General features: G+C 36.5%; 1 protein-coding gene across 2 annotated transcripts in view; it reads left to right on the forward strand.

Annotated features, from left to right (window-relative positions):
• The window catches only part of cdh13 (cadherin 13, H-cadherin (heart)), a 341165-nt gene that overhangs the window by 175136 nt on the left and 140318 nt on the right, over positions 1-25711 (forward strand). For both annotated transcript variants that reach the window (XM_058751362.1, XM_058751363.1), the window contains one exon: positions 17016-17160. In XM_058751362.1, coding sequence (XP_058607345.1) covers positions 17016-17160 — 145 coding nt within the window. The remainder of the gene's footprint in view (positions 1-17015; positions 17161-25711) is intronic.

Below are 25711 nucleotides of genomic sequence, written 5' to 3' on the forward strand. Positions count from 1 at the left end.
TCAAACAGTCCAACTCCAAACTCCACCATGGCCAAGACCAAAGAGCTGTCAAAGGACACCAGAAACAAAATTGTAGACCTGCACCAGGCTGGGAAGACTGAATCTGCAATAGGTAAGCAGCTTGGTGTGAAGAAATCAACTGTGGGAGCAATTATTAGAAAATGGAAGACATATAAGACCACTGATAATCTCCCTCGATCTGGGGCTCCACGCAAGATCTCACCCCGTGGAGTCAAAATGATCACAAGAACTGTGAGCAAAAATCCCAGAACCACACGGGGGACCTAGTGAATGACCTGCAGAGAGCTGGGACCAAAGTAACAAAGGCTACCATCAGTAACACACTGCGCCGCCAGGGACTCAAATCCTGCAGTGCCAGACGTATCCCCCTGCTTAAGCCAGTACATGTCCGGCCCGTCTGAAGTTTGCTAGAGAGCATTTGGATGATCCAGAAGAGGATTGGGAGAATGTCATATGGTCAGATGAAACCAAAATAGAACTTTTTGGTAAAAACTCAACTTGTCGTGTTTGGAGGAGAAAGAATGCTGAGTTGCATCCAAAGAACACCATACCTACTGTGAAGCATGGGGGTGGAAACATCATGCTTTGGGGCTGTTTTTCTGCAAAGGGACCAGGACGACTGATCCGTGTAAACGAAAGAATGAATGGGGCCATGTATCGTGAGATTTTGAGTGAAAACCTCCTTCCATCAGCAAGGGCATTGAAGATGAAACGTGGCTGGGCCTTTCAGCATGACAATGATCCCAAACACACCGCCCGGGCAACGAAGGAGTGGCTTCGTAAGAAGCATTTCAAGGTCCTGGAGTGTCCTAGCCAGTCTCCAGATCTCAACCCCATCGAAAATCTCTGGAGTCCGTGTTGCCCAGCGACAGCCCCAAAACATTACTGCTCTAGAGGAGATCTGCATGGAGAAATGGGCCAAAATACCAGCAACAGTGTGTGAAAACCTTGTGAAGACTTACAGGAAACGTTTGACCTCTGTCATTGCCAACAAAGGGTATATAACAAAGTATTGAGATGAAATTTTGTTACTGACCAAATACTTATTTTCCACCATAATTTGCAAATAAATTCTTAAAAAATCCTACAATGTGATTTTCTGGATTTTTTTCTCTCATTTTGTCTCTCATAGTTGATGAAAATTACAGGCCTCTCTCATCTTTTTAAGTGGGATAACTTGCACAATTGGTGGCTGACTAAATACTTTTTTGCCCCACTGTATGTATATATATATTGAATGCCCATTAGAAGGATGCAATAGTAATGCAATAATAGAATTAGCAAAGCATGACCATTGGGCAGCAAAATGCTCATTGGGTCAGCAGGGTCAGAAAAAACAGGTGGAGAAGAAAAGACATGTTAACTGCAAAAGAATTAAGAATTAAGGTGAAGAATTAGGTGAGAAACCATCAGGAGCCATTTAGTCTCCAGCACCATCATTTTCCAGAACTGCAACCTTCTTGGAGTCTCCACAAGTGCAATGTGTAAGGTTCTCAGAGACCTTGCTTGGGTAAACAATTCTTTAAAATGACCCTCACTTAATAAGAATAACATGCTGAAGTGTTGTGAAATACATGAAGACTGATTTTGTATAGGCTTTATGGGCAGATAAGTTGTGAGTGACTCTTGAAGGACCAGCATCATGTCCTCTTGTACCACTGTTTGAAGAATTCAAGTTCAAGTTTTGGGAGCTCATTTTAGTTCATCTCCTATCCTGAAAAGTATTTCTTGCAGGATTGATTAAAAATTAGCTCCTAAAACTTACTGCCAGATTCTGGAAGATAAATTCTTCAAACAGTGGCACAAGAGGATGTGATAACAACTTATCTGTTATTGCATTAGTATTGCATCCTTCTCATGGGCATTTCATAATTTGTTTTTACTTTTATTCTTGAATTCAGTCTCTCTCTTTTTTTTTTGGCTCATTTTATCTGTAAAAGAAAACCTGCCTAATAATTCTGCACACCTGAAATAAGGAATTTTTGACTTTCAGCCTTCATGGACAATTATATATCACTTAGAAGTGATTAAATGCAAAATCAATAGTCGTTATTAAGATCGATGTGGTTTGGAATTGGTAAAATGTTCTTGAAAAAAAAAAATATTACCAGAATATCAACTTGCCTAATAATTCTGCACACAGTGTATTTATACCTATGCAGATCCGTATTTTATATAAAAAGGAGAGATTCAGATATACTCCTTTTTTTAATTGTATTTCTCAGAACCTTCAAAAATAACCTTTAAATGAATAGTTCACCCAAAAATTTTAATTTGCTGAATATTTACTCACCCATAGACCACCCAAGATTGTAGAGATATAGAGTTTGTTTTTTCATCAGTATGGAGAAGTGATGTATTCCATCATTTGCTTACCAATGAATCTTCTGCAGTGAATGGGTGCCATAAGAATGAGAGTCCAAACAGCTGAAACATCACAATAATCCACACGACTCAGTTCATCAATTAACTTATTGTGAAGCAAAAAGCATTCATGTTTGTAAAACATATTCATCCTTAAAACGTTTTAATGGTGGTTCATTACAAACATGCAGCTCTTCACTTCACAAGATGTTAATTGATGGAATGGAGTCACGTGGATTGCTTGTGAATTATTGTGATGTTTTTGTCAGCTCTTTGAAGTCATTTTGACGGCACCCATTCACTTCCATTGGTGAACACATGATGCAGTGCTAAATTTCTCCAAATCTGTTTTGAAGAAGAAACAAACTCATCTACATCTTAGATGGCCTGAGGGTGAGCACATTTTCATTTTTGGGTGAATTACTCCTTTAAGTGGATTGTTTATGGTCATGGAGAAAACAAATGTTTTTGCTTTGTTTTTACGCTCACTAATTATGTGCACTTCATACATATTCATGAAGATTAAGGAGCCTTTTAAAATACAGGTAGTAATCTAATCAATAAGTGTTCAATCATGCTTTCGGCATTCTAAATATCCCCACAGTACTTAAAGGAAAAGTGAGGTTATGTTAAAAAACTACTCAGTCTTGTCTTACGGATGGATGGATTGCAAATCAGTTAGTGTGACTGGGCAAATATTACATCAGCTAATTAATATTCATGAGCCAAGCTGTTAAGATTTATAATTAGTTGCTCCACAATTTTCAATATCTTTCTATATGCTTTCTTCTGGAATCAGTGTTCAGAGTTCATATTAAGAATGAATTTATCTGATGATAGATTCTGGATCGGTTGTTCTATCTGCATTGGTTGTTGGGGTTGTCTTGTGTAGGGTTGTCCTCTTGTTGGGAACTTGCAATACCAACACACTTTAGCCACGCTGTAAGTTGTAAAATAAGAGCAAACATGACAGTAGAATACATTAAAACAGAAGCTACAATAAATTGTGTATGGTGGAAAAAATGCAAAACTTGTTCCTAAATGGCACTGGCTTGTGTTCGCACATGTGCGAACTGTTCCCTCAGGTCTGGTTTTTCATGCTTCCATATGCCGCTTTGATAATGGATGCAGTTCCTACAGTCTCTAATGTACAAAGTAAAGAGGCCTACAGTTTGCAGCACTTGCACATGGACTATATTTGCAGCAAAACAAGATGTATGGTTTCTTCACAACCCAGAAATACTCTGTGCACAGGAATATTGTGTAACAGCTGCAATAAAGTTCCTCAGAGTGTTTTGCTGTTTCAATATACCTTTGCTTTCACTTTTTATCATCTCATTAGCCTCTCTCTTCTTCACTCAGCAATGAGCGGCAGAAACAGACAGGAAATGAGTCTAGCACTCAGGCTAGCTCAGCTGCTCTCCGATGGCTCTTTGAAATATTTAAAGTCCATGCAGACACACAGCAGATGTGAAAAGGAATTGTGGATTAGAGATTGTCTCACAGGAGTTCCCTGGCAAGATGTCCCAAGTCCACTTACTTTGCTCGGTGTACATACTCATGCAGAGTAAGAAAAAAACTGACATACAAGATCAATTCATTTAGCTTTCAGAATAACTTTTGTTCGCTGTAGGAGGCATGAAGCCTGACTTCATTATTTTACTGTATCTGTTCTCCCAAGAGCAGCTCACTGAATTTTGAGATTCAGCATAAGCAATACAGTTGCGTTCCCAGTGGATGGAAGGATACATGGATGGATTCATGGCTAGCTGGTTAAGACAGCATCTCCTCTTGTTTTGCTACAAGTAGCAAGTGCTGCAACCAAGTGTTCTTTATTTTGTACATTAAAGACTGTAGGAACTACTATCATTAAACAGAAACATGAAGAACCAGACCTGAGAAACAAGCCCTCATGTGCACTAATAATACAAGCCATTGCCATTTGGAAGCACAATTTGGATTTTCTCACCATACAACTTTCATTTAAATGTGTACTACTATCATGTTTGCTATTATTTTAGTCATCCAACCTTCTCTTTCTTTCAACATTTCTCAATAGTTATCCAACCTCCATCTGTATTCAGACATCGTAAGTGGGGGTTTCTGTTTCCAGTTGGACAGTCTTCATAGGAAGTCTGTCCACTATATTCTTACCAGCCGGTTCTTTGTATTTGAGGGTCAACTATGAGTGCCCTTCCCATATGGCTTTTTTATTCATGAAAGCTTAGCATTCTGGACAGATCTGAACAGCATAATGTTTTGAGTATGCATTGTTAGATTCAATCAGAGTTTTTGATTTAAAGTTGTATTTTTTGAGACAATCGTTTTGTGTGTGTTGATGTCTTGTTTTCCAATTGTGCATCTTTGAGTTTTAGAACTCTAACTTGCTGTTTTACCTGAAAGGAAGGGTGATTATTTCTACAGCCACCATATTGAGCATTAAAGTTTCCCATTCATTTTTCTATAGTCATCTCCTATGCAGTCTTTTATTTGTACAGTTTTTTTTTTTTTTTTTTTCTGACTATAATAGCTCAAAACTGTTGCTGGGAGTCACTCGTGTGAGGAAATGTCACCTTCAGATCCATTTCTTGACAATTTCTACTGGGAGAACCTCTCAAAATCGTCCAGCCCCAGTGGACTGGAGTCTCAGAGGAGATGAATAAATCTTCAGAGAACGCATATTGAGAATATGTTTTGCTTCCTTTACTTTATTCACTACCACTTTAATAGAATGTTGAAACACCAAGTTCAGCAGTTTTCTGCACTAAGAGAGCCCAAATTCGATAGATACACCTCAGAGGGACATTCAGGTCTCCTGGATGTTAATTAATCCACTTTCTCTGGTGTTTGTACAGCTGAGATGTGATGCTTTTGTAAGAATGCGGTAGAAATTCTTTGGAACTGTTTTTTAGGCCAAATTAAGGAGTTTCATTTGTTATAATTGTAAGAGATTGATGAATATGACATGGATGTAATCCATATTACGTGGGTAGAGCCATTCAGGCAAAATATGAAAGAGGAAACAGTTTGAAAAAGTCTTCATTAATTAATATTTTACTGCACCCAGCATACAGTAGCTATGATCAGAAATATTGTGCTCCATTCTGCCTACTCTGTGGATATAATTCATAGAAAACATGAGACTGTCATATTCTTTGCAGAGAAAAATAGGAAGGGAGGACTATATCCTTATCAATTCTGTTTTACGAAGACATAATGAGCTAATGAACATGGCGTAATCGTGTCTAGAAGCTAATTTTGGCTAGACAAGCCATTGGTGTGAACATCTATAATTTTCTCTGTTATGAAGACCCCCATTTTCTCATTCTCACTCTTCCTTCACATTTAATAAGTCATTTTCATTTAAATGAAATCACTGTCTGCTCATACACTCCAATTTTCGCTTGGGAAAATTTCTTGGGATGCTAGCAGAAACTACTACCTCGCTTGTATAATGAAACAACAGTGAGCTGAAATGAGGAGGAATATTTCTACAGGCGTACTGGGATGTGGCGGCTGCCTCTTGCTGTGACCCTGTCGGGAGAATTTAACCTTACCGGGAGGCTTTAACATGAACATGGATCTTTATAATCTTTTGAACCATGTCAGTGGCAAAATGTCACAGAGATGCTCATCATGCCACCAAGCTGTCTGAAAAAATTCTAATTCTGGGAAGATAAGAATCATTCACAGATATAGCAAGAGTGTAACGCTTCAGTGTTTTTTGTGCCGAATGAGATTTCTAATAATTGAAACTGAAGTTTACATTCCGAATGGTGCAGAAGAGATTTAATATAAATCTGGGATCCCACAGGAATAAGCTTAAGAACAAATAAACACTTTCATGTTGGATTCTCAGGCTGATATTGCAGTGTTGTTCAGTGGAAACAGCACTTGGGTATAATGTTCTTTGATAGTTTACACACAGATTCATCTTTTAACTGACTGCAATAATCTAAACCTTCACCTATGTGTACAGTGCAAAAGAGTTTTCTTTTCTTTTCTTTTTAAGACTCTTATGCATACCAAGGCTGCATTTAATCAAGAATACAGTAAAAACTGTAATATTGTGAAATAGTATTACAATTTAAAATAACTAACTTTTTTTGTTTTAATATATTTTGAAATGTAGTTTTATTACCTGAATTCTCAGCAGTCATTACTCCAGACTTCACTGTCACATAACCCTTCAGGAATATGTAATTTTTTATTTTGTTTTGTTTTTTGTTGAAACCATGATATATTTAAAGGCTTCTTTGATGAACAAAGTAAAAAAAAAAAAATAATAATAATAAAAATTTTATTTGAAATATATATATTTGTAATTTTCTCAATGTATCTACTAATTGTAATTTAATGCATCCTGTAATTTAAAGCGCCCTTACTAAATAAGTGCTAATTTTGAATGAAAATGTATGTTAAAAATAATCTAGATTTCCAAACATACAGTTTGAAAGATACATGTTGAAACATTAAGCAGAAACTATCAGGTTACTGGGTCCCGTCGGTCACTGTTTAGTTAAACGTTCCCTGGTAGTTAACACTGATGTTGTTATTTTGTTGTCATGAATATGTTTGCTAATAACCTAATGGAAATGTTGGCAAAGCTGCCATTTTACATTTTACCAACTATAGTATTTAGTTTTTTAGTTGTTGTTTGCAAATAAATGCATTTCCTGGTGGTTTGCCACAAATTGAAGGATAAACTTCTAATAGAGGGTTTTATTCAGAGCTTCTCTGCATGTCTTTAATATGAAAATGTTTATTTTTTTAAATGTGTAATTATTCATATTAAGGTCATTGAAAATTGCTGTTTACATGCATGGCAACTTGTTATTCATATAATTGTCTTTAGTTAGAGACAATAGTTCGATTATTGTTGCTATTTTTGTAAACACAGCTAATGAGGTGTACTGAGACAAATGCTGTATTTTCAAGTGTTTGTTTGCAACAATATGCATGAACAGATTTCTTAATTGTATGGTTGTGTCATGACAAAGTCACTGTCGGGTATAATGGTGTAATAGTTTCTGTGGTGTGCGCTAGACAGCTGACAATCATTTCCATCCATCAGAGCAGATAACAACCTTCATAGTATGACAAGTCTGGCCACACGTGCTGCACACAAACCCTCTCACTGATCTCTTGTTGCTTTGTGATGTTTTAGTATAGTGAATTATTAATAAGGGGACTGAGTTGCATAGTTAAAGGCCAAAGTGCCCTGTGACTTAGAATATTTCATTTTAATTTTATATTCATATTTTTTTCTTTTGGAAGGTCATATGAAGAAGTCTGATATGTTAGGAGTATTGGATAAGGCATGAATGTAACATGTGAAAAAGGTTTCTTGAATAATGAATTGTTTTAAATAATAGAATCACACCCCTTGGCTGTGGAGTTGGCAGTGCTAAAGTGAAACCTATGTTTGTCCTTTGCGTCTACTCTCTCTCGCACTCTAACACTGATTCTTCTGTTATCCGTGACTCCGAATGATGTAAAAACTAAACCGAAACAAAAAGATACAGTGAAACTCCCACCTCAAATGAGAGACTGTTGACATTAATAATAACATAATTGTTAATTAAATAAAAAAATCTCACAATTCAGATTATTTTCTTGTAATTCTGAAGAGGAAAATTTAGAAATTTGGTGACGAACTCATTACTGTGATATATAAACTCACAATTCTGAATGTTTTTCTTAGAATTGCAAGGAAAAAATTTAATGGAGAGATATAAAATTTTTTAGAATTTATATCTCGCTATTCTAAGTTTATATATTGCTATTGTTTTTCTCCGAATTGTGAGGTTACTTCTTGCAATTGTTTTTTTTTTTTTTTATGCTCTGCATACTCTGGATTTACATCTTTCAACATTTTTCGTTTAAGGTAAAAAAATAAAAATAGCAAAGCTAAATGAATTGTGAGATAAAAGGTCACAATTACTGTTCCTTTATTAATTTTTATCCCGTGGTGGAAACAGGCTTACATAGGTTGCATATTTCACCAATAAATAAAATTTTGTCATCTTGTCCACACACGTCTCATGTTGTTCACTGAAAATCGTACCTTACAAATCTTGCACAGCTGGTATTGTCAACATTCACTTTAATTGTATGTAAAAGACCAGCTTGGAGAATTAATACTTAGCAAATGCGTGTTCCATTTAAAAAAAAAACAAAAAAAGAATGTAGTCAAACACGTTTGGAAAGACATGAGGGTAATTTTCATTTTTCAGAATGTTAATTTTCAGCTGAACTATCCCTTTAAATATACTGATGATGCTATTGTAAGAAACCCTCTCTTCATATTGATGCGAGAGCGATGAATACATAGTAGAAAGGTCCAGTGGGAAAGAGTATGGGTGAATATTATTTGCATAGTATTGGCCAATAATGGTAATTATTGGTAATCAGGAACCGAGTGCAGACATAAAGAGAGTAGGAAGCGAGATTGGGAGCAATGTAAAGTCACAAGCAAGGCTATAAATTCACACAGAATAAATGTGGACAGATATGGTCTAAGCAAAACAGACAGACTGACACTGGCTGGTGGTGTAACAGCCAGAATGCATGTCAATGGCCGGATGCCTGCTCCGCATGTAAAGTGATGCATCACACCAGCACAGGCTGGCAACAGCATTAAAAGAATTAGGTTTGTAAGTTGATTATTATATATATATATATATATATATATATATATATATATATATATATAGCATTTGCATTCTGATCATTTCAGTTGTTAATGCGTTTAGTTCCGTGTTATGGAAAGAAAACTCATTTGTATAACCATTAGGTTCAGCAATTTGTGTGGATACCAGAGTTGTGCATTCAGAACTGAATTAAGAATGAAACTAATTTAATTCATATTCAGTGCAAGATGCGGAATTGCAATTTTGAAATGAAATAGAATTAAAATAGGTGCAAAAACATAAAACTATAATGTTATATAAAAAAATTTAATTGATGGCTATACATTCATTCCATTAATCGCATCTACTGCTGTCCAAGGAAAAACCACATACTGTCTCTTCCAGTACTTCCACTACTGTCCTCAGAATCAGAGTGATTTCAGTATGTTTGTGCTGTTTGTTTTGCAGCGGATCACCTGAGGACGTGTTGACTGCGGTGAGGGGAGAGAAAGCACTTGTCCGTCTCCTGTGTCTCAGGGTTCACAGGGTCTGCGTGAACACCAGTGGGGTATAAGTGCACTTGACAGGGATGTAAACACCCTTCAGATGAGAGTCAAAAAGAGCAGGTGGTAGAAAGGGAGGGCAATAGGATGAAAACAACAGCAGCAACACTGCCAGTTAAGGCTGGCATCTCTGTGGGGAGAGAGTCTGGGATATCAAAGGTGCTTTAAAAGGAATCAGACTTCTGGATATGCGAAGGGTGCTACTTTTTGAAGTCGCCTTACATAAGTTTCATCCTTCTCCCATACAGATGATTGCATAGTTGATACAATGGATGCCTGTGAGCATACGTCTCCTGAAAATGAGGCCTGGAACTGTGTGTGCTGAGAAGTGAGCTCCTGTAGTGCGCTGACACGTCTGTTTTACTGAAAATGAGCCACGCCGGGGGGTCTGACGGGGTGTAATGATGTTTGATGTCTGCTGTAATGTGTGCACCATACTTGCTATAGCTTAATCTGCTATGAATGTTGTTTAGCTTCCGATTTAAAAGGCATACATATATAAAAGATTAAAAAGGCATACTTTTTTTTGACAGTTCATGCTGATAAGATTAATGTTAGAATCTGAGGGAATCGAGGGAGGCACTGATCAATTTTCTTAAAAAATGCAAATTCATTAAATGGTTCATAAATTTTCTTAAATCTTTGGAAATTAACTGGATAGTTTACCCCCGAAATTAAAAATGGTCATTATTTACTCATAATCATGTTGTTACAAAACTATGACTCTCTTGTTCTTTTATTTATTTTTTATTCCATGAAAAATCCATTTAAATAGTTCTCTTTAAATACTGTACATTTCATAACCCCATTTATTGAAACTAATCTCAAACAGCTCATTTCAGAATTTTACAATATATAACATTTGCTTACATTTGATTAGCATGGCTTCAGAGTAATAATATTATTACTTTATATTTTATATTATAATTGGAACTTTTTTGTACTTACAATTTTATGTCTCACGTTTGTTTCTCACAATTGCAGCTTTATTATTCATATTTGTGACTTTATATCTCATGTGAATTGTTTTGCAGTTTATTCCCGTAATTGTGACTCATGACCTAGAGTAGACTATCTCACAATTGCGAGTTTATATTTCACAATTAGATTTTTCTTATTTTAGGTGGTGGGGGTCTTTATTTCTGTTTTCTGTCTAAGATCGTCTTTCTAGGGGAATCCTAGCATTAGGAAAGAGTGGATGAAGTATGTATTATATTTAAGATCCCTGAACAGTTATTCATTTAAGGTCATAGAAGACTTTTACATACTCTTAAAGGGACAGGCAACACATCAGCTAGTGTCAAAACTAATCGACTAGTCGGCGTGAACCCTATTAAATGTTCTCTCTCTATCTGTGAATGCTGGAGAGCACAGCAGCAGGCTGTGATGATGTATCGAACCATTACTGCTCTAAACTCTGATGTGGGGAGTCTGTATCATTAAGAGCATTAGATCTGTTGAGCGGAATCATGACTGCACCGGCCGGGGCCAGACAAAGAGACTGACCCATGCCTCTGCGAGATACAGAGAAAGCAGATGAGAGTGATGTCATGCATTACTGGCAGCGATCGCAGTGCTCTGGTAATGTGCTGGCAGAGCGAGGAACTCCCCCGTTTTGGCCATTCTGTGTAATGGATCATTCCTGATGGGCTCTTAGGGTAATGCAAAATGGCAAGTGCTATCATTGGTCATTTCCACTGGGGTGAGAAGGGAGGGGAGACTCATCATCCGTTAACGCAGCTAGGAGTTATGAGCCGCTAATTTGAGCTCTTAATGTTCCCGTTCTGAGCCAGGGAAGTTGTGAGTCACAGTATAAGACAGGTGCCTTTAAAGGAGCTTTTAAAAGTAGATTTTTGTATACTATGAAATTTACAATGACAAATTGCTCATTTAGTTATTGTAAGTGGTTTTCTTAAAAGCACCTGCCTAAATGCACATGTAAATTTGAAAGAATTCTTCTTTTATGCTTAGATATTTAATTTTGGTTTAAGTTTCTTATGCTCACCAAAGCTGCATTTATTTGATAAAAATACAGTAAATGAAAATAATAATATCAGAATATTTTTTTTTTAAAAATGTATTTTATTCTTGTAATGGCAAAGCTAAATTTATTTATATATATATAAATAAAGACCAAATATTAGCTTTTATTTCCATTATAATTTGTTTTAATAAAAGTGTGCATATAGGTTGATGGCAAAGAGATATTGGAAACAAAGAGTAGTGGATTACTCTTCATGATTAAAATAAAATAAATCGCCAATTTAACAACATGGCATCAGATATTCATTGCTAAAGTTTTTTTTTACCTAGTGAGTGTACTATATGAAGGACACATCCTTCTTCTAGAATGTTACTTGTAGAGAGTAAACTTTGTAAAGAGTACAAAGGAGGCAATAAGGTGCAAGGCTGTCAGCACAAACCACCAAACTAAAGTTCCAAGCGTTGCTTCAGCACAGCTTACAGGTGCGCAAATAAAACATAAATCTACAGGGGAGCGTTAGAGGTGCCCAGTAGGAGAGTTCTGAGCTCTTTTATCAGACAGTGATTTGCGTCAGGTTAACGTGTTTCACGGGCCAATTGCTCAGGAGCATCTAGTAAGCAGTAACATGTCTGGCCTGGTGTATGATGTTTGGCGTACAAGCGTGCGTGTTTGTGTTTGAGGCAGAGAGACAGGACGTGCTGTGCGTTTCGCTGCATTTGCTCTGCGTCGCGCACCTCCCAGGGGTGTGCAGAACGCATGCGGTTACGGCAGCGCTCGGAGAAGGGAGGAATGAATAAGTGATATGGGCTTTGGGGAGGCCCGGCTCTGAGGCGGTGGGGCTGAGAGATTGAGGCACAGAAGCGAGGCAGATGCTAGCGCCTCAGCCATCACCACGCTCTCAGGTGGGCCCTTGTGAAACTTCACACTGTGAAAAGCAGATAAATCTTCTATCTCTCCTTTTCTTCTCACAAACCCCTCCTGTCACACTCCCAAACGCGTCCCTGCGCTGTTGTTGTTGTTTCATATTCATTCTCATTTTCCCCACTTGGCTCTCTGTGTTGTCTACCTGTTTTTAAGGCTGTGTATGGCTTCCCGTCTCTCCGTTTCTCTTTATCTCTATATGAATCTATTCTCCCCAACGGGTTTACCTCTTTTTTCAGTCACCTTGGACTCTGTGGTTCGGCTCGTTGCCTCTAAGGGAGGATTTTTGGTCCAGTCAGGCAAAAACAAGCTGGGAAAATGGGATAATGAGAAAGAGTTGTGGAAAACCAAAACTGAAAGAGATAGTTCACCCTTCATGTACTTACCGCCATGTCCTTGCCAAACTGTCCTTTTGGTTTCAATATCAACATTCTTCAAAATAACTTGTGTGTGTGTGTGTTCCACAGAAGAAAGTAAATCTTACAGGTTTGGACCAAGCTGAGGATGTTTGAAGATGAAGATTACAGAATTTAAATTTTTGTGTAAACTATTCCTCTTTTGATATATTCAAAAGAACAGCATTTCATTTGATATTAATTTAAATGCAGATCTAAAAAAAAACAAAAAAAAACATTATAAATGTATTCACTGTCACATTCAATAAATATAGGGTAAGACGGAGCTAAAGGCACCCCGGGGTAAAAGGTCGCCTTTGATATTATTTTCATATAAACTACTAGACTAGACACAAAAACGTGGTGTAGCACTTTCCAAAACATCCGCTTTCAAGATGCACGTGTTTATTTGTCTGATCTTTGACGCGATCGCGTGCAGCAGCGCAAAGTTGATTCTGTGCTTACTTGATCTAATATTTTATGTTTTTTAAAATGTTGTAGATTTAAGTAGCAAATGAGAATCGCTAAAATTAATGCATATATTTTGAGACAAAGGTCTTCTTTATGATTTTCAGTTTTGTTTAAGATAATTAAAGCAACAGATTTAAACAACGAAAGAATATGTAAAATTATGGTATTTGAGGTAAAAAGCGCCCCTGTTGTTGGGGCTAAAGGCGCACAGTAATTAACATGATAATTAATAGATGGCTGACTTTTCCATTTGTTTACATGGTTAGATTCAGATGGTAAATGTCATATTTTGTTGGGTGTCCATATTAGAGATAATCATCATGTTTAGAATGAAACCATCATATTTAAAAACATGATATTAATCATATCATATAATAAAATATCATTTGTTGTTACTACTGTAAATATATATTCAATTATTATTGGATCTTCAATACTTTCAGAATCTTTACTTATTAAAATGATTTAGTTTTTGTGTTTTAAAATATATATTTTTATATTAACATATTTTAATGACTATATTTATTGAGCAAAAATGTATTCTTTTATTTTTCAAAATAAGCAGAAAAAAGTACAAACTTTGCTAAAGTGATATTTGTTTTAAATGAGTATTAAATTAGATGCTGTTGAGCATATTTTAGTGATGCAAACAAATCTTCAAACTTTTGATTTGAATGAATCTATTCAAAGCTCTAATTTAAAGCTTTGAATCATCTAATTCAAATGAGCTGTTCACAAGAATCAAACTTGACTGAGCGGAGTCATTTCTGTGTCACTTGCGTCAGCATATTTCATTGATATTTTTGCCTAAGTCACTCTCATGCAATCTTATTGCTGCAGGTCAAGAAGTGATTGTGAAAACATGTCTAAAGACAGTCTTTACCTAATGGTCACATAAAAAGTGCATCACACTTAATCAAACATTGCTTATCACAAATATGTCATGAATATTTTATATATAATCTGGTTTCTGCATCAGACAAACAAGAAGCAGTGCAACTGAATCAAATTGTGTAGTGCCTTCATAAATTGCCTATGTATTTCTGAGAACCAGTAATCCATTCTTCCTCTGTATCTCTTCTCCTCAGCGCCATTAGAGCAGACAGGCTCTCATACCGCAGATCAGCCGCAATCACAGACAAACCACTCAGGTCTTTCAATAATTGCTGACCACAGGCAGCATAGGTAGCCATTACCCATAAGGCCATCCTAAAGACCCTGGCAATCCATGTCTGCCATTTTTGCAACAACATCCATACAATTGTTTTATTTTTTTATTTTTTATCACAATCTATGTTTCATATTTGGTCTGTCTGGTTGTTTCTATAGTTACAGGCATTTTTATGTATTATGTATTCCATTTCAGTGTCATTCGTTTTAGAGAAATTAAAGCATGACCAAAAGTATATATTTTTTTTTAACCCAAAATTTTTAATGGAATTGTTTGTAAAAAAAAAAAAAATCTATTATTTTGCAATCAATCAATTAATTTATTTAAAAGCATGCTTGAGACAAAACGAGATATTGTTATTGTGTATCACATTCAATCAAATCACAATTTGATCAAATTCAAAAAGTAGGAAAATATTATTCAGTTGTCTCTATTTAGGTTAAAAGCAATGCTAGGTATGAAATTAGCCTGAAGACAAAGATGTGTATTTTATTTTGAAATGTTGCAAATTTAATTTCCATCCCAAATGAGTGATTATAGTTCAGGTAGAAGTGGCATTTATTCATGGTGGCTCTGGTGATACTGATAGTATGCAAATTATATAAACTAGCAATTTCGAAAAGGGTGTATTTTTAACATTCAAAAGGGCCCATAATTGAAGAAACACCCCTAGTGAAAAATAAATATACTTAATTGTATTTAAAATATGTGACCCTGGACCACAAAACCAGTCTTAAGTCGCTGGGTCATATTTGTAGCAATAGCCAAAAATACATTGTATGGGTCAAAATTATCAATTTTTCTTTCATGCCAAAAATCATTAGTATATTAAGTAAAGATCATGTTCCATGAAGATATTTAGTAAATTTCTTACCGTAAATGTATCAAAATGTAATTTTAAATTAGTAATATGCATTGCTAAGGACTTCATTTGGACAACTTTAAAGGCGTTTTTCTCAATATTTTGATTGTTTTGCACCCTCAGATTCCAGATTTTCAAATAGTTGTATCTCGGCCAAATATTGTCCTATCCTAGCAAACCATACATCAATGGAAAGCTTGTTTTTTTTTTTTTTAAAAGACCCCTATGACTGGTTTTGTGGTTCATGGTCTCATATAGAAAGTAATACAAGTAAAGATATGTAAACAACATATAGTCATGGATTTGAAATGGTGAAAGAAATTCACAAACTTGATCAGAAGGTTTATTTAGTATATTCACAATAATCCAATACAACTTTACCAACACACTTTTTTCCATTAATGGTTCTTTAATGTCACGTACGGACAATGACAACGTTGCACTGGGAAATGTGGACTGCAGCTCTTTGGGCTGTCAAAGTATTATGAATTATTAAACAAATTATTAAAATGATCCTGACCAGCCCTCAAAACTACACAAGTTAAAATGTCAGAGACGTTAACTACATGAAAAGTAACAAAATGTATTAAAATAATTTCAATTCATACTCTCATATAAATCTGCAGCTTACTGCGAGACCGTCAAACCACCAAAACATTTCATTGCATTTTACATTAACATTTGTGTCCAGTGCATTGAGAGTTGAAGTGTGCAGAGACAATGGGCAGAGATGTTACGGATGGTTTTATTCCATCTGCATGCACTGAAACATAAGCAGTGCGTTCAGTTTATTTCCACACACCGTTTACTGCGCCTATATTAAGACTTTTCTTAAAAAAAAAAAAACAGCTTACATATAGTAGTATTTGTAACAGTATAGAAAGACTACAAAGTAACCGCAGTTTTTCACAGTGCATGTCTGCTTTGGTGGCGCACCTGGTAAAGCGAGTGCACGAGTGTGGCAGCAACCCGAGTTCGAATCCAGTCCGCGGTGTTTCCTTCAGCCAATGTTCCACTGATGTTCTCTGGATAATTGAGTTGATTGGTATGTTGGGGGTGTTAGTAAAAGACAATTACTTAAAGGGATACTCCACCCCAAAATGAAAATTTTGTCATTAATCACTTACCCCCATGTCGTTCCAAACCCGTAAATGCTTCGTTCGTCCTCGGAACACAATTTGGATGGTTTTGGATGAAAACCAGGAGGTTTGTGACTGTCCCTATTTTTTCACTAGGGACCCCACTGTTTCATATCAGTGAGCAAATGGTGAAAGAAGAGAGAGAGAGAACAGTGTGAAGCGTAAAACCTCTCTGGAGATTATTTTTGTTTGTGCCATATACCTGATTATTCTTAAACATTGTAAATTTGTATTTCTTCAGCTGGCAACACAGGATGTTAATGTTCCTTTTATTAAAAGTCCTGTCATCCATCAAAAGTTTTCTTCAGGTTTCATTCTAAGATTAAACTGTTTGCCAATCATCTCACATTGCAAGTGAAATCTCAATTGCCTGACACCGAAAGCAACCAAATAAGAACTTTATTTCCTCTGTCAATTACTCCCAGAAACAGCTGAATCTTTCTTTTTTGCGCATTGTGTGTGTAAATCACTCTCTTCCTCTCTCACCCACAGCTCCAGGTATCCACCACTGACCTAAGTGGCAGATTGGTAGAGGGACCAGTTGACCTGGACGTGTCTGTTATTGACCAGAATGACAACCGACCGGTCTTCAAGGAGCCGCGTTACTCTGGGGAGGTTCTGGAGGGCTCCCCAACAGGTACTCTTCCCTGACCTAACAGTGCTCATGCTCTTGCGGTTGGAATGGATGTGTCTAGGGAACTGATTACTGGAAGAGGAAAGTTGAGATCTGAGATGGCTAAGGGTCTAAAAGTCTTGCTAATAGTGGTTGGAGAGATTATATGGTTTGGCTTGATCGAACATACTGTAGCCTGTGGACGATAAGGATTGTAACTTTTGTGGTTTCTCATTAGTTGACAGGACTGATTTGTTGATTAGTTAGCCTGATAATTGACAGTTCTAAATTTTTGAATGATACCTCAAATTGTGTTGGCTGGTTGAAAAGATGTGTGCTGTTACTTTGAGTGAATGTGTGATTTTCACCTGGCAGATGGTAGAACTGGTGTAAATATCCCATAGACTTATTGAAGGAGGGACCTGAGCAGTGGTTCTCAATGATATTTCATTTGCAACGAAGATAAGTATGGTTTGTGTCGACCACGATGATGTGCAGTTGAATTGTTGGCATGAAACCAATTGAAATGTTTAGAAAACAAAATGATCTCTCTTATTTTATTTATTTATTATTTATATATATATATATATATATATATATATATATATATATATATATATATATAATTTTATTTTTTAGTTTAAAAATGTTGCTGCTGTGTTTATATAAATTACAATTTAAATGTTTGGGGTCAGTAAGGGTTTTTTTTATTTTTATTTTTTATTTTTTTTGGAAAATACTTTCAGTGAGCAAGGATTCAGTAAATTCATCAAAAGTGACAAAGACGAAAAAATTCATTTTTGAACTTTGTTCACCAAAGAATCCTGTTTCATTGATAATTTATAAAATTGACTGACCCAGTTCAATGCACATGCAGACCAAAATCACTCAGTTCCCTTCAGAAAATATAATACTTAAAAAATAAAAAAATAATAATAATAATAAAAAACGTTTTTTCAGATTTCATCATCTTACATGAAGAATGTGCTACACAAATAATGTGTTTTACATTATGGCATCTAAAGCGTTTGCAAAGGGTTGCGCAGGATCTTTTTGTTTCTTCTCATCATAGCTATAAAGCAAAAATGACATGTTTTATTTAAAAAAAAAATGTAGTACACTTTGGAAGTCATCCCTAATGAGCAAACACATTATCTCCAAGCGTGTATGTTCACACCGCGCGCCACAGAGATATCTTCGCTGAGCTAATCGTGAGCATCCCTCACAAATGGCAGCCGGCGTTTATCTCGCCACAAGAGAATGCTACATTGTTTTCATGATGTGTCTGATAAATCAAAAAAGAATTGGACCATTTACAAACTGCATGGCACTCTTTTCAGTCCCGTGCCCTCCAGAAATAAGAAATTCATTGAGACACAACCCCGTCCTTAGAGGCCTCAGTACTGCACTTCCATTTCTCAATCCTTCCATCATTTTTCCCATGATTCTGCAGCAATTCCATCGCAGCACTTTACTTCTTTCTTTTCCACTTACACTTTTTTGTGGTTTTTGTGGCCTGTCACCATGGAAACCCCAAAACACAAGAAACATGGTTTCAGAGAGTTTAAAAGAAGGGATTTCGCCAACCTTCATCACCCACACTCGAACCAGAAATACACCCAACAAACAATTAAACATATTCTTGTAGCTCAAACAGGCATGTGAACTCTAAATCAATGAGAATGGCGAGCATAATAGGATGGGAGAGATCATATCAAATCTTTTTCTCTGTCAAGAGTGGGCTGAGCTGCTTTCATTACAACATAAACAAACAGATATCAGCCTCAGACATCAGTGATGAGGACAGGATGAACCGATCCAGGATCAGCTGCGCACAGTTCCTCGCAGGTAGAGTAGGCGGATACGACGTGCCTGTTTGAGCCCGGGAACAGTAATGTGTGCTCAGTCAGGAGTGAGTTAGGGTGGAAGGAGATGAGAGTCCCTAACAGTGGGAAACTTTCCGCCAGCTTCCAGAGTTGCTGTAACTTAGTTAAGCAAAGTGGGTTTATCTAATCGTCAAAAGAGGAAATGAAATTTGGCTGAAAGACTTAATGAAATTAAACTAAGACCTTCATGCGACCAGGGAGAAGATAAACACCCACAGGCCAAGCACTGTTCCACTGGCTTTAGTCAGAAAGCGTGTCTATATCTACTGTAGGAAAGCTGTGTCTTGTACTATATAATAAGTATATTTTTATTAATAATATCAATAATTATAAAAGGCTAAATATTTTTGTTATATTATTCATTCATTCATTCATTTTTGTATTAATTTTGTGTGTGTGTGTGTGTGTATATATATATATATATATATATATATATATATATATATATATATATACTGTATGTGTGTGTGTGTGTGTATATATATATATACAGTATGTGTGTGTGTGTGTGTGTGTGTGTGTGTGTGTGTGTATATATACATACACAGGTGCTGGTCATATAATTAGAATATCATCAAAAAGATGATTTATTTCACTAATTCCATTCAAAAAGTGAAACTTGTATATTATATTCATTCATTACACACAGACTGATATATTTCAAATGTTTGTTTCTTTTAATTTTGATGATTAGAGCTTACAGCTCATGAAAGTCAAAAATCAGTATCTCAAAATATTAGAATATTTACATTTGAGTTTGAATAAATGACCGTCCCTACAGTATAAATTCTGGGTATCTCTTGTTCTTTGAAACCACAATAATGGGGAAGACTGCTGACTTAGCAATGATCCAGAAGACGAACATTGACACCCTCCACAAAGAGGGTAAGTCACAGAAGGTCATTACTGAAAGGTGTGGCTGTTTACAGAGTGCTGTATCAAAGCATATTACATGCAAAGTTGACTGGAAGGAAGAATTTGGGTAGGAAAAGGTGCACAAGCAACAGGGATGACCGCAAGCTTGAGAATACAGTCAAGCAAAGCAGATTCAAACACTTGGGAGAGCTTCACAAGGAGAGAACTGAAGCTGGAGTCAGTGCATCAAGAGTCACCACGCTCAGACGTCTTCAGGAAAAGGGCTACCAAGCCACTTCCGAACCAGAGACAACGTCAGAAGCATCTCACCTGGGCTGTGGAGAAAAAGAACTGGACTGTTGCTCAGTGGTCCAAAGTCCTCTTTTCAGATGAAAGTAAATTTTACATTTCATTTGGAAATCAAGGTCCCAGAGTCTGAAGGAAGAGTGGAGAGGCACAGAATCCATGTTGCTTGAAGTCCAGTGTGAAGTTTCCACAGTCAGAGATTATTTGGGCTGCCATGTCATCTGCTGGTGTTGGTCCACTGTGTTTTCTGAAGTCCACAGTCAACGCAGCCATCTACCAGGAAATTTTAGAGCACTTCATGCTTCCTTCTGTTGACAAGCTTTATGGAGATGCTGATTTCATTTTCCAGCAGGACTTGGCACCTGCCCACACTGCCAAAAGTACCAAAAGCTGGTTCAATGACCATAGTGTTACTGTGCTTGATTGGCCAGCAAACTCGCCTGACCTGAACCCCATAGAGAATCTGTGGGGTATTGTCAAGAGGAAGATGAGAGACACCAGACTCAACAATGCAGAAGAGCTGAAGGCCACTATCAGAGCAACCTGGGCTCTCATAACACCTGAGCAGTGCCACAGACTGATCGACTCCATGCCACGCCGCATTGCTGCGGTAATTCAGGCAAAAGGAGCCCCAACTAAGTATTGAGTGCTGTACATGCTCATGCTTTTCATTTTCATACTTTTCAGTTGGCCAAGATTTCTAAAAATCCTTTCTTTGTATTGGTCTTAAGTAATATTCTAATATTTTGAGATACTGATTTTTGACTTTCATGAGCTGTAAGCTCTAATCATCGAAATTAAAAGAAATAAACATTTGAAATATATCAGTCTGTGTGTAATGAATGAATATAATATACAAGTTTCACTTTTTGAATGGAATTAGTGAAATAAATCAACTTTTTGATGATATTCTAATTATATGACCAGCACCTGTATATATAATTTGAAAAGTTCAAAAAAAATGTTTGTAGTATTTTACAAATATTTTTAAATACGTATACTATTGTGTGTGTGTGTAAAAATATATATGTAAAAAATGTATATATAAAATAAAAACTATATAAACATTTCAAAAATACTATATACTGATAATTTTTACAAAGGTTTTGAAAACATGTTTATACACATACACACACAATAATAATAAAATATGTTTTTATTTACATAATATGTGTGTGTGTACTGTTTATTATATTTATATTTTTGGATGCAATTTAATCTTGCTATTAATCGTTTGACAGCACTTTATATATATATATATATATATATATATATATATATATATATATATATATATATATATATATATTCTTTCTCTCTATAAGATTGTAATCCTTGTAAATTGAGTGTGTAGTGCCACCCCTCCCCAATATAAAATAAAACAAAAAATAAAAAATACACTTTATTGCCATCAGGACTGAGTGCCTCTTTTAAGTTAATTAATTTTTTTTTTTTTTTTTTGGCTCTTATTCTTTTCTACATTTTTCATTGGCATGTCTATCACCTTTTAAGATACCTTAATGGAGAAGATACATGATTTATGGAGAGTAGATCCATTATAGTGTCTATTGCCTCTCAATTATAACCATTTTGCTTAGAATAAATTTAAAACTGATCATTTTAAAAAGCCTCACACCATTCACCAATAAAAGGGGTGCTTTCTATAGTTCCATTATCTTTCATATTAATCAAAAAGTTGCTTTCATAATTTTCAAAGCGTTGTGTCCTGGCCAGTTGTTCAGAGGTGCAGAGTTCCTGTTCAGATGGCCATTGTCACTGTTCTACTCAAGGAGCATGTGTGCAGTGCATTGTGGGTGCAGGTGCACGCAGCAGGGGCTGGGGTTTTTTTCTGGTGACTTCCTCTCTCCTCTTTAGGCTTGTGTATGTACGGGTGCAGATGTGCACAGCGTGCCACCTCCGCTATGTCGAACTCTCCTGAGCGCCTGGCAAAGGGAGGATGAATGTGTATTGCTTTTTTAACGCCTCTTTTCAAAGGCCCTGTTAGGCACAAGACTTTGCCAGTGTGTGTCCAGAGAGGAAATGAAAAATGGGAATTGAGAGCTTTTTAAAGAAGCCTACATTAATCAGCACTGGAACCAACAGTCATGGGCCTCCCACTCGGGTCTCGGGTTTAAGATATTCTGCCCCTACCCCCCGTCTGCTTTAATCAGCATGACCGCTGGCACAGGTTAGAAATTAAAGAGCTCAGCATGGTGCCTGATTAGTGAAGCTTTCTGCAAGCTGTCTTTTCAACAAGTTGCAAGGCTGTGCGACTTCATGCATGTGTGTGCACGTGTTTACTGCTGACGGTGTTCTAAAGTGCCAAGTCAAGATGAACTGCTGAGTGAAACGACATTCAATGAGAACAAAATGTAGGGCAAGACTCTATAGATGGAAGGTGGTTGGAAGATGTTACTAAACTATTTCTATTTCAAATAAATCTGTTCTTTTGAATTTTTTACTCATCAAAGAATCTTATAAAAATAAAAGTATCGAGGTTTCCATAAAAAAATATTAAGCAACACAACTGTTGTTTTCAGCATCAATAATTATAAAATTCTTTCTTTCTTTCTTTCTTGGCAAGGCAAGGCAAGGCAGTTTTATTTCTAAAGCACATTTAAAACAGCGACTGCTTGACCAAAGTGCTGTACAGTAAAAGCGGTAATGTTCTAGAGCAATTTCTAGGGTAAAGGAGATCTGTAATATATTCAGGAGCTTGACCATGTAATCCCTTGTAAACAAACAGTAACACCTTAAATTTGATCTCGTTCCGGTGAGGAACCTGGCAGCGGCATTCTGTACCTGTTGCAGACGAGATAAAGAAGATTTAGATCTTGCTTTCTTTCTTTCTTGCTGTCTTTGAGCAGCAATATTAGAATGATTTCTAAAGGATAATGTGACCCTGAAGACTGGAGGAATGGCTGCTGAAAATTCACCTTTGCTATCACAGCAATAAATTAGCATAAGAAAAGTCTTTCAAAAACATAAAATCTTATTAACCCAAATTTTATTTTATTTTATTTTATATTTACTCCAGTCACTGTTACTATTTTTATGGTTCCTTTGGTTGACACAATAATAGTTAAGGGGCTTGACTTCTACAATTTGTTTATACAGACATTATTTGATCAATTGGAAGTCTCAATTTGAGAGTCCCACCTGTTTGTAAATGTGTTTTTCAATTCCAAACACTCTCTATGTAATCAAAGCCAATAAAACCAGGAACATGCATTAGGAAAGTAAATTGGGTCAATGTTTATGGTGGCAGTAATGAACATATGGTTTGAACGTATCATTCTTTCTCTCTTTCTCTGCAGGCTCCTCCCCACCTCCGTCCTCACTCTTTTGCGTGCGTCGTGTGAAATGTTTATTTTGTTCTGAATTGGGAGGACAGTTGCCTATAGGGGGAAACACAGCAGCACTCTGACATTTCTGTGCGTGGTGATAACTGAGCAAACAGCTAGACTTCTGGCAGGCCTTTATTCACACGCTCTCTTTCTCTCTTTCTTCTCCCTCTCTCTCTATTTCTACAGGCTATTTTTGTTGGGGAAAAATATCTTCATTTCTCAGTTGCCTTTCCTCTTGTCTGCTCTTTGGTTTTTCTATTTGTGAAGTCTATAAAATGCTTCCTGGGTTCTTCATTGCACCTGTGATTTTCAGCAGCTCAAAAGAGCGTTCCAGGTACAATACAAGTTAAGCTGTATTCACAGCATAGTTGGCGTTTTGTCGATTACTTCAGAAAATAATTTCAACTCGTCCTTCTCCTTCAGAGCACACATAATAGTGTCCTTATCAGCTGAGATAGCAGGTAATATAGACACTCAACCAGAGAGAAGCACTGACTGGTGCAGTACCAGAAGAAATTAATGACACATTAATATTATTGTATATGGAGCACATCTTATTACAACTACAGTAAATATTTTAGCTTCTAAATACATAATATGAGTATAAATATCAAATGAATTCATTATGAAGAGCAAATATGCTATAGGATGTATGAGCAAGAATATATACAGTAAATATGACTAGATTTGAATCTACTGTGTGTGTGTTTGTGTATACAATCAAAACAATTTCTGTCTTTTAATATTCAATATTTTCATTCATTCATTCAACAGTAGTATCATTGCTGTAATATATTATTTGATTTAATAATAAAAAAATATATATATATATATATATATATAAATACAATTATAGTTTCTGAACAGTTTTCTGTGAACTCAATTAAATGTAGTAAAAGTGAAATGTTTATTTCCAATTTCCAACTTTAAAAAAATGTAATTTAATTAAGTTTAACCTTTTAGGCGCCAGGGATTTTTGGAAAAAAAAAATGCTGGATTTTGACATCAAGATTTCAAAAGCTTGTGGCATGAAAGGGCTTAAAGATAGAGATCTACTGTAAATTAGAAAAATGTTAGGCATATATATAAAAGGAACTGGTGTGCAGGTTGTGCCATAGCTCAGGTGGTCTGTCAACAGCACTGACCCGTTCAGCCCACTGTAATCAGTGATGTTCAGAGGTTGGTGACTACCTGCTGCTCTGCCTGTATATCCTCACCTCCTGACAGGACTGTTCGCCATCTCAGCCGTGTCGCAGCCTCCGGCCTGATGTGGCAGCTCTGAGAAAGTGGCGTGGAGCCGGCGGAGCATCGGCCTCAGAAAATAAAAGGCTAAAAAAATCAATAGCTAATTGCCAGGACAGGCCCCCGAGGAGGGCCGGCTAGACCCCAGCTCGGATTGATCTTGGCTAGAAAATGATTGGGCTGAGGGTGACACTAATGCCGGCAGGTAATTTGTAGCATAATGGCATGATGTCTGTGCCATTAGGATTTCCCAGCGCCAATGTCTCCCTCACAGAGCTCTCACAGGATGACCCCTGCTCCCTGCTGCCGAGCAGCTTTTCAATCCCACAATGCCTCATTATCTGTCGATCAATCCCATGCTGACTGCCATATTATGGACTAATACTGAACTGTGCTCTGAATTGTTTGTGTTGAAGTAAAACTCCAGTACTAGACCAAGACAGAAATAGATAAATGAGTTATTGAACACTTTTGTGACTGCGTATGATATTTAGTTCTGGTCCTTGAAATTGATTGGCTGAGCGGTGTTCCAAACCTGAAGATATTTAAAATAAAATGTCATTGTTATTCTGTTTCACTCATACACACTCATCCCAGTTAACTTTTGGTTCTAAACTATAAAATACAGACTACTTGGTCATTTTTTAATACAAAAGTTACATAATATTAATTTATTGTTTATTGAACTGTTGCAATACGTTCAGCCAGTTGTTCTGAATAGCAGCACACTACTTTAGCATGAATGCAAGTGATGTTGCTTAATTGTCACCTGCCTTGTTTGTTCGCTCTCACCTCCTGTGCAATTTTATCCCAGCTGTGTCTATCACATGAGAGTTCCTTTCCGTCGGTTTTACACAGATATACCCCATGAGGAATGATACAGGTGTTCAGGGCGCCATCTGCATCCCACACAATGCAGCTGGATTAGCTGTCACTCAA

Source organism: Onychostoma macrolepis, chromosome 18 (genome assembly GCF_012432095.1).
Source record: "Onychostoma macrolepis isolate SWU-2019 chromosome 18, ASM1243209v1, whole genome shotgun sequence".
In the NCBI taxonomy this organism is placed as follows: Eukaryota; Metazoa; Chordata; class Actinopteri; order Cypriniformes; family Cyprinidae; genus Onychostoma; species Onychostoma macrolepis.